Source organism: Halyomorpha halys, unplaced genomic scaffold, assembly GCF_000696795.3.
Source record: "Halyomorpha halys isolate HHAL.00 unplaced genomic scaffold, Hhal_1.1 Scaffold7.1, whole genome shotgun sequence".
NCBI lineage: Eukaryota > Metazoa > Arthropoda > Insecta > Hemiptera > Pentatomidae > Halyomorpha > Halyomorpha halys.
In genome coordinates this window covers 2073428-2083144 of record NW_027110368.1, presented here as the reverse complement: position 1 = coordinate 2083144, position 9717 = coordinate 2073428, and the positions used below count along the sequence as shown (strand labels likewise).

Here is a 9717-nt window from a genome sequence, read left to right as displayed (position 1 = left end):
TACCGTTGAACAAACTCTATAGAGGTTATTACAATATTTTTTTTTTACATATTTGTCGATTACTGTTGAGCAACCCTTATAGTGGCAATTAATTTTTTTTTTTTTTTTTATAAAATATTTGTATACTACAACTAAAGCTCTGTAGTTATTATATTTTTTTCTTGTCTCATATTTGTCGATTACCGTTGAAAAACCCTTATAGTGATTATTATTTTTTCTAAATTTACATTTATTAATTAAACAAATATAGCTTTACACTATTTCATGTTATCTACATGAGATCCTTAGTTATCTTGGATTTTTGATAATCCGACTCTTTATTAATGTCATATATGTCGTATTATCAAAATTGGAACGTACCACACAAATAAATATACAAATTATTTATTTAATAAAACTTTTGTATGGGAAAACTCAAAGATAAGGTTGAAAATTAAATAATTTATTGCAGTAATTGAGTGTTTTGAAAATGGGTTTCTGCTATAACATTAAAAAATACATTAATAAAAACATAATTATCAGTTGTCTTATTCGATCAAATCACAAATCTATCGAGTAAAAAAAATCTTGAATGTTTTGAATTTTAGAACGAAAATTACAATGAGTCAAGTCTTAGAAGCTTGCTTAATGTTTCTGGTAACTGGGAGATCACTTTTGTACCTACGTATTAGTTAGGTATGAAATTTAGTATGATGGGTGTTTATTTTGACATTTTGAGTTATTTCTGCTATTGTGGATATGCGATATACAAAAATATAATGTTTGAATATATTTTTTAACATAAAATATTAAGGAATCTCTGGATGAAACGATGATAAATTATCGACGGTGAGCTGCCAATGGTCGCAAATTAAGTAACTTTAGAAGAGAAACTTTTTTTTTTCTCTTTTTGTTTAATTATAAATAGCTTTTTTTCAGGTCCTTTATATCATGATTTTTATGCTTCATTTGTGTCTAAATTCATTTAATGTGGATAGTATGTGTAGACAGAAATAGAATTGGTCAAATTATCAAACAGATATTGTTGACGGTCAATGTAATTTCTTTCAGAATCTTTAATATTTATTTTTTTTGTGTTTTATAAAGTTTTAATTCCAAATAGTTCGTATATTTAGAATTTATAAGAAAATTTAAAATAAATAAATTATAAGTTTAAAAAAAATGAATGAAATATGTTTACAGAACTGAAAAAAATAGACTGAGTCAAAAATTTAACTTAGCGTACTTATTTTTATATTTATTGGTTTCCACGTGATCAATCATGAAGCTTTATTCCAAATATGTATAACATAACGTTGATAGACGAACTTAGTAAGTGAAAACCGGGCTTAGGATTTATACTTACTCATCTACACTCTTTGCCGGAACTCAGAAGTTAAAGTACAATGACCTGGTGTGCTAGTTCCAGTGGTATCTTCCTGTGACCGAGTGTATAGGAGAATGACCAAACAATACTCCACGTTTCGGGTGAACAAAAGAAGGAAGAAAGGGAAAATGGAGAAGTGAAAAAAGTAATAAATAGAAGCGGCCTTAATTTAGAAAATTTGGCAGCCTATAACTGGATTTAATTATATTCAAATACCGTAACCTTTCTAAAAATCATAAAATTATGGTTGCAGGAGTTGAAAATAATAAAATAGAAATTATTAAAAAAGCTAGGGTAATAATTACACTTACCTAGTAAGGGAAAATATTCCGTTAGGGCAAAATTTTGTATTCCAGTTTTCAACGGAAAGACATCAAACTAACTCATACCTATGCAAGGTTAGCAATACTATATCCTATATACTATATATTATGGGCGTTGATGACCTCAGGGTTTTACGCCCTAAAGCCCCAGCCAACAACAACAACTATATCCTATCCTAAACACAAAATCCAAATTAAAATCAATAACAGCTATTTATATTTTTAAAACAATGCTCTGGCCACTGCTGAAGTATGGCTGTGAAGGTTGGTGAGCGGCACCCTTTAGGAAAAGGGAAAAAATACAATCTTTTCAAAATAAAGTCGTAAGAATTATAGTGGATGCTCCTTGGTTTGTAAGAAATAGTCAATTGCATTAGAAATTACAAATTGAGACAATAGAGGATTACATCAAAAAACGATTCTTGAAGTTCCATTTCCAGTTACCTACAATTAAAGGAGCAGTGACCTACAACTTGGGAATCCCAAAGCCCAGGCTGCTGAAGGATATCCTGTTATAAAGTCTCTTTTTATCAGTTCTGTCATTGATACTTTACAATTTTTTTTTTTCTTTCTTCATCTTAAATTAATTTTCTTTTTTTTCTATTAGAAGCCAATTATTTGTTTTGTTAAATCCATAAATGTCATTCATTGTTTTTGCTATTAACTTTATCTTAAAAAATTTATCTTTTATTAGCAATTATTACTTTAATCTATTTATTTTGTCTTATTTTTTTGTTTTATTTATAACATGTATATGTATAATATGTATATAGTTAGGGGTGTCTTTTGTATGAGATTGTAAATTCCCTCATAATCAATTGTAAAAAAAAAAAATGTACCTCTTATATTAACTTATTTCTTATATATAAAGCCCATCAGGCTGATCTGGTATTAAATAAATAAATAAAAGGAATAAAAATGGAAAGACATGTTTTGAGGCCCCCTGAGTCTCAAAAGGTTTGCACAATAGCTGTGTGTCTGTGTGCGATCAGCATAGCTCAGAAACGAAAAGTTGTATTAAACTTAAAGTACATATTTAAGGTACATGGTATGTGAGAGTAACTTTTTCGATAAAATTGACATAAAAAATTTATGTTCTCGAAACAACTAGCCAAATTTTCTCAATTTTGAGTAAATATTCCATATCAATGTAAAATTAAATGGTTCCGATTCTTTCACTACCAATTATAAAAAACTTTAGAAAAAACATTTTTTTTTGGGGGGGGGGGAGGAGGGGAAGATCAGAAAATGGGTTTTTGCTCCGATAGTGTTTTCCCCCATGGTGTCCTAATGCGTTCGTTCTTACGGTAGGGGCAAGGCATTCCATGATGTCTCAATTGAATGAGAAAGCAATAATTTTTTTTCCCAAACCCCTAAAAAATAAATAAACAAAAATATCCCATTTTCCGCAATTACTTTACCCTAAAGACAATTCGCAAGGTCCACTGGGACGTACTGTTCCACTGAAAGTGAACGCGTCAAATAACGAATTTTTAAAATTCTTCTTTTAAAGTACCTTTAATTTTGATCATTTGAAAAAAAAATAAATGCAATTTTATCCATAATAAACTATAAATAAATAAAAAATATTAAATAATTTTATGGATTACTAAAAGAGAAAAAATAGAAACATTCCTTCGTTATTCTTTAATAAGCTGTTGTATCCTAGGAAGGAAAAAAAAATTGTTATTCCAACCAGGAGATGTTCTAAAATACAAAAATATAAAAAAAAAAAATTATAATAAACATTTCGTTACCAACGTGCAAATAAGCTTTCTGTAGTATAAACTAAAAATATACAATAATATCCTAAATTAACATATTCATTATTAAGAAATTTTAACTCATTTAATCACTATATTTTAGTGATTAATTATTTTATTTTAGAAATCGTCTATATGACTTCATTTCCTGTATGTAAAAGATTCATATTCATGCACTTTGCAGATTGATATCATGTCTTTTAATTTTATGATCATTATAAAAAAATATGATCTTTATTTAGAATAATGACTAACATTTTTTTTAAACATATTTTAAACCAAAAATAAGCATTACTTTTACAGAATCCATTATTTATCATTTTACATAAGATCGTTCCTAATATGTTTTTATATTTTTATTACCGGATAATAAAGGATTTTGTCTTGGCTTAGGATTAGAGATTTCGTTTGCAAACATAATTACAATGACAAACCAACTTTTTATAATCGTCATAAATCAGACTCATTGTGTCACTGATATAATAGGTGTGAAGTGGAACTAACTCCCATAAAGACAATGCTTGAATATTTTTGTCTTTAATGGAATCTGTTTGACACACGGGAAGTCTAGGAAAATTTGTTTTATTTGGCCGCCATCTTTTCTTGGTTTGTTTTTTTTTTAAAGAAAAATCATTAAATACCTTTACTGGTATCAGTTTACAGAATATTTCAAGCAAAAACAGATCGTGTTGTTGCTTAAAAAAAAATTATTAATAATAAATAAGTGGTCAAAATGGTGAAAAGCCTAATATATTCGCTCTCTTTTTGTTCACGCTTAACCTATCTACCGTTTCATACTAATATTTTATTTACTTAAAAAAGCATAAATTGACACTCAACTTGCAGGTAAGTAAATGTACTGTAAAGTATTTTCTGATTATTATCTATATTAATGGTGGGTCCCCTATGACATAGAGGAGATCATAACACCTAAAATAATATAAAGCAACCCCGCTTAAACCCGATATGGTGATGGTCCTATATCACCTTTTTTCGTACCCTTCATTAAAATAAAATTAGTACTTCATAGATACATAATATATGGAATGTATTATATATACTTTACTGAGTCTTCTTCCTTTGACTGCTCTGTGGCATTATAAGGTATTGATATCAGTCCAGCTAAGATGGTATAGTCTAGCTATAGCCTAATTTTTTTTTTTCAGAACCCCTATTATCCTAAATAACAGAATATTAATAAATATATACATATAAGTATAAAGATCTAATGTTTCTCCTTTTAATGTAGCAGGGCAACATTTTAAGGAGACTTTGACTTGTCTTCGAACGATAGCCATACAGTTGGGCTGTATTTGAGTTCATGGTCTTGAGTCAAAAGTGGTGGAGCGCGATTGAGGATTGTGATTGCACTATAACTAAAACTAAAAAACTAGGTTTAAATGTGTCTGTTGCACTGATTGTGATTGGTCACAGGTGGCACTGTTGCCACCTGATAGGAGGTGTAGAGGGCGTTAGTGTCCGAAAAAGTGGGTTGATGTTAGTCTTCAGCGATTTGAAAAACTTGATGTGCCTCCGTTGTATAAACTCGGTCACAGTCGATCGGTCGGAGATCTCGTGAAGCTGTGGTAGCTTAGTCTTCCTCAGTGACATAGACTTCACCATTTTCTGGCACAGTGTCCTGAAACGCTGTGTTCCGTCTCGGAGAAGAGCGGCGCCCCGTATAGGAGAGCTGAGCGTATTATGCTCTTGTAAATTTTTAATTTCAAATGAAGCGAGAGAGCAAGTGATAATAGTAGGTGATGTAGTCGGTAGGTTTTTCGTCTTATCTGTACTACTTTATTGTAGATGTGAGGAGAAGGAGATAGGGTAAGATGGCGGTCCAGTTTGATCCCTAGATAGACTGTCGAATTCGATGGCGCTAGTGTGGTGTCCTCCACTCGGAAAGAGAGTGGTAATGTGGACTTTTTCCCTTTCTGCAAAGAAAAGATTACATAGTTGGTCTAATCGGGAGATAGTCGGATGATCAGGGATAAGACTGATCCTGGGGAACATCGGATGTGAGAGGTTATGTTTGGGAGAATTTGTCACGAACCCGTACAGCTAGGCTCCGTTCGTTTAGAAATGACTGAATGATACTATAGAGTTGTTCTGGGCAGCTATAGCTTTTTTTTTTTCATAACCCCTATTCCTGAACTTCATTTATGGTTTTTAGTATAAATATATATTCTGGTCCTGCACTGTTTCCTTCTTCTGTAGTGGCCTACATTTTAAGGAGTTTTTGACTTGGCTTTTGTTGTAGTGGGCGTTCTTCGAATTTTATAATGTGCTGGGGGCACTATAGCCTAAATTTTTTTGTTTTCCCAACCTCTTTATTTTTTATATGGTTACAGAATACATAATAATATAATGCAATACATAATACATATACAAATAACATTGTATCTTCATTTGCCGTATGGCATTATAAGATGAGCAAACAAGGTCCGCTGAAGGCGGTTATACATTGGTGGCATGATAGCTGAGGTCTTACAAGAAATGGGGAGGGGCCATAGCCAAAGGCTACGCCGCTGATCTATATCACCTTTGAAATATTAATTTTAAATGGGAAGAGATGATTTAAATTGTGCAACATAGAAAAAGTAGCTAAAATTGGAAAATGGCAGGAATTTTACACGATTCAGAAAAATTTATTCGGGAGAAACAACTGACTACGTGAAATATTTTTTTTGTTTTGTTTTCTTTTTATGAAATTTAATTTTAAACGGTTTCGAAGTGATTAACCTAAACTTTGAAATATTTTAAGGGTAATCACCCAAAACATACTTCATTAATCATACTATAAAGGCGCAGAGCCATCAAATAAGATCCTGAATGATAATTCTTGGTCAGTGGTTGGCTTTGACATCATTGGAGGGCATTGTAGATGTCCGTGGTATAGAAAGTCAAAGAAGCATACGGAGGCCGTAGATGTGGTGAATAATAAATACTAATGAAGTGTTAATTTAAACAGGATAGAAATATTATTATTTACTATCATGATTCACTTTTTTTAAAGCATAGTACATTCGGAAACGGAATTTTAATTGTGATTTGCGAAACAGTGTGTAAGATATGAATATGTTTTTTATTAAATGCCTGAAAATCGAAAAATGACGAAACCCAGTTTTTCTAGGTTTACCCAAGGTTTCTATGTTCGGAAAAACAGCAAAATAATGTTTATGCAAACAAAAAAAAGAAACAAATTAAAAATGTCAGCTAAAATGCTATTATTGCAAATTTCATATACATATATAATTTTCAAATAAACTTTATTGCCATTTCCAAAGATTTTATATATAATATAATATTTTAAGAAAAACAATACTATCACGACCATCGCAAAAATCTTCTTAAGTATAGCAATTTTCATAAATTTTGCTATAATTAATTGGCAAAATGTTGATTTTTTAAATATTTGTAAAACGAATGTGTTTTGGAAATTATTGGACGTACAGAGGCTCAAATCAAAGCTCTGTAAGTGCACGTTAAACTAATTCATAATGATAAGATTCGTAAGTATAGAAAGTTTCATCATATTTGCAAAAATAAATTCAGAAAATATTGATTTTCCCACTATTAGGAAAAATAATGTTTTCTTTTGAAAAAAAAAAGCTATCTCGCTAAATATTGAATTTAGTTCATTAACGTGTTCATGATATTAGCTGAAATTAATTCAGAAAATGCTGCTTTATCAAATAAATTACTAAATTTTTTAAAATAAATTACTTTTTAAAAAGAAATTCCATCTAGATTTTAAAAAATGTTCTTCTAAAAAAGTGATTTTGATAGTGATGTGATAAAACGATAAACTAAAGCGGAAACTTTTAATTAGTGAACTTTGTACTTCTTAGTATAAGAAACTCAATGAAAACTGAAATTCATTCAATGTAAATGAATTGCAATGTATAAAATTAAATGTACTCAACTAATGATTAAATTACCTAATTGGTTAATTCGTTCTTGGGATATTATATAAAAAAAATCTTCATTAAACAAATATATCTTTATTGAAATTTACAACTTTACATAATGACACATCCAGTAAATTTGATGTAAGTTTATAATGGAGTGGTACAGGCGTGTTGAGAAACTACCCATTGGTAGCACTCTAATAAAAATAAAATATAAAACCACTCGTTATAATTGTGTTATCAAATATTTCTTATAAATCTGTTGACCTATTGTAGCTCTTCAGCCGGCCTCCTTAATAAAGTATGCGACCTCAAAACGTTCGCATGAGTCGCTCTCATGCAAGTCTCTTCCAAGTCCTTCAGTGTGTAACGACAGCGTTCTAGCGATATGTCCTGTCCAACAATGCGTCCTCAACTTGATCATATTCTCCTTCCTAATTGGTTTGTATTCGTATTTTTACGTTGGTTAGCGATTTTAGTAGTTCTGATTATGCGATGGACAAGAGATTACGGACGACTTCCAATTTCGAGAAATAACCAATGAGTATTATTAACAATTTTTATTATGATCCTTGTCAAAAAAACTCCTCTCCCGGAATAACCGTTTGAAACTATTTCATATTTCTTTATCTCTAGTTAGCGTCTAGTACATTATGGCATTATAAATATATTTTTTTACAAATAGATATTTGAGCCAATGACACCCTAGATGTCGAAGGTGTTGATTCCCCGTCAATAAAACCAGTTGTTTTCGTTACGCTCTATAATGTACAACACAGGAAGCTGCCATTGCCTTTGATCTATCTATTCTGAATTCTTGAAAACCTTCCACAACCTACGACCACCTCTGCGAGTTTCTATCTTCCCTGCCTTCTCATTCTTCATTCTTCTCATACATAGGATCATTCAATGTTCAAGATTGGACTGAGAGCGCTGTCAGATAGAGATGTTGAAGGAAACTCTAGGAGAAAAATTGTATATAGTAGTTTATAAATAGTCGTTGGTGCGTATTGCCTTTCTACGACACATGCCCAGCAGATTATTGCTACAATATTTTTAGTCATGTGTGAATTGTATCCATGTTATGCAATGACATCCAACACGATATTACTTATTAGGCTTACTTCAAAGTGGTGCTAAGTACACTTTTACTAACTTTACTAACAATACAATATGATCATATATTTTTCGTAAAGATAATGGGAATTCACTAAGCATCACTATGAATTAAGCAATCGAAATGTATAATGATTGATTACTTAAATATTCCTCATTAAAGAAATGTTTGTTTTAATTAAATATGTTTATGATTTTCATAATTTGCATATAACTTGTTATCAGTGTTTTTGACATTCGTGGGAGTTTTAATAATCTGCTAATGTAGTTATAACTTCTTTGAATTTTCCCCTAAATAAAATCTCCAATACTGATTAAAAACCATGAAAATATATATTCAGGAATTCATCAAAGATAAGTTTAATTAATACTGGTATTAAGATGATATTTGATCTGTTACGCTCAAAAATAGAATTAATGGAGAAGAAAATAATTTTTTTTTTGTACATTTAAAGTTCTTCTGCATCGACAGATAATTCGTGCTCACATTCCTTTGCAAGACAACATGCCAGCTAAGAGGAGAAGCATTCAGACACAACCACCAGATTTAGGGAGCCTGAAATATGGGTACGATAAAGTTCATTCTTCAAATACATCAAAATCAGTTTATTGAGAACAAAAATTATAAGGTGTTAATCCATTTGTAATGAACTGCTTTAAATTACATGTGATTCTTATACATATATATTTTTTATATACATAATATATTTAACATACATAATATATGTTGCGTTAATGATTTTTTCAGGACCATGATTTTTTTTTTTTTTTTTTTTTGTGGCCATTTTGAATTTCTGATTGAAAGCTCGATTAAAATTTGTCCAACTCCGTTTTAAAAAAATTAAAATCAGAAAATAGGAAAACATTTATTATAACATTAAAATTTCTACAGCAAGTGTTACAATGATAAAATTATACAAAAAACAAAATCAAAGGTGAACCCTATTCTGAATGTACTTCTACATCGCTAAAAGTCACGTTAAATGCAAATTTTCATTTTATTTAATCACTTTCCTTATTATTAAGGAGTTGTGCTCCAAGGATAAAAATTTAGAGCCCATTACAGTCTCAATTTTTATCTTTATTATGATGATGATCTTCCTGAAAATATCAAAGATAGACACATACCTTTTTTTTTTCAATCGAAAATAGACTGGAAAGAAAATTCAAAAATAATATGAAAAAAATAGATATAAAAATAATCATGATTACCATATATTACAAATAACTGTTAAAAA

At 30.2% G+C, this 9717-nt stretch overlaps 1 protein-coding gene across 9 annotated transcripts in view; it reads left to right on the top strand.

The window, feature by feature from the left end:
- LOC106677306 (aquaporin) overlaps positions 1–9717 on the top strand; it is a gene marked incomplete at its 3' end in the record, with an annotated part of 133659 nt that overhangs the window by 75712 nt on the left and 48230 nt on the right. The window contains 1 exon segment of one of the 9 annotated variants that reach the window (XM_067048537.1): positions 8952–9046. In XM_067048537.1, the coding sequence (XP_066904638.1) occupies positions 8985–9046 (62 nt within the window). 9 annotated transcript variants of the gene reach the window in all.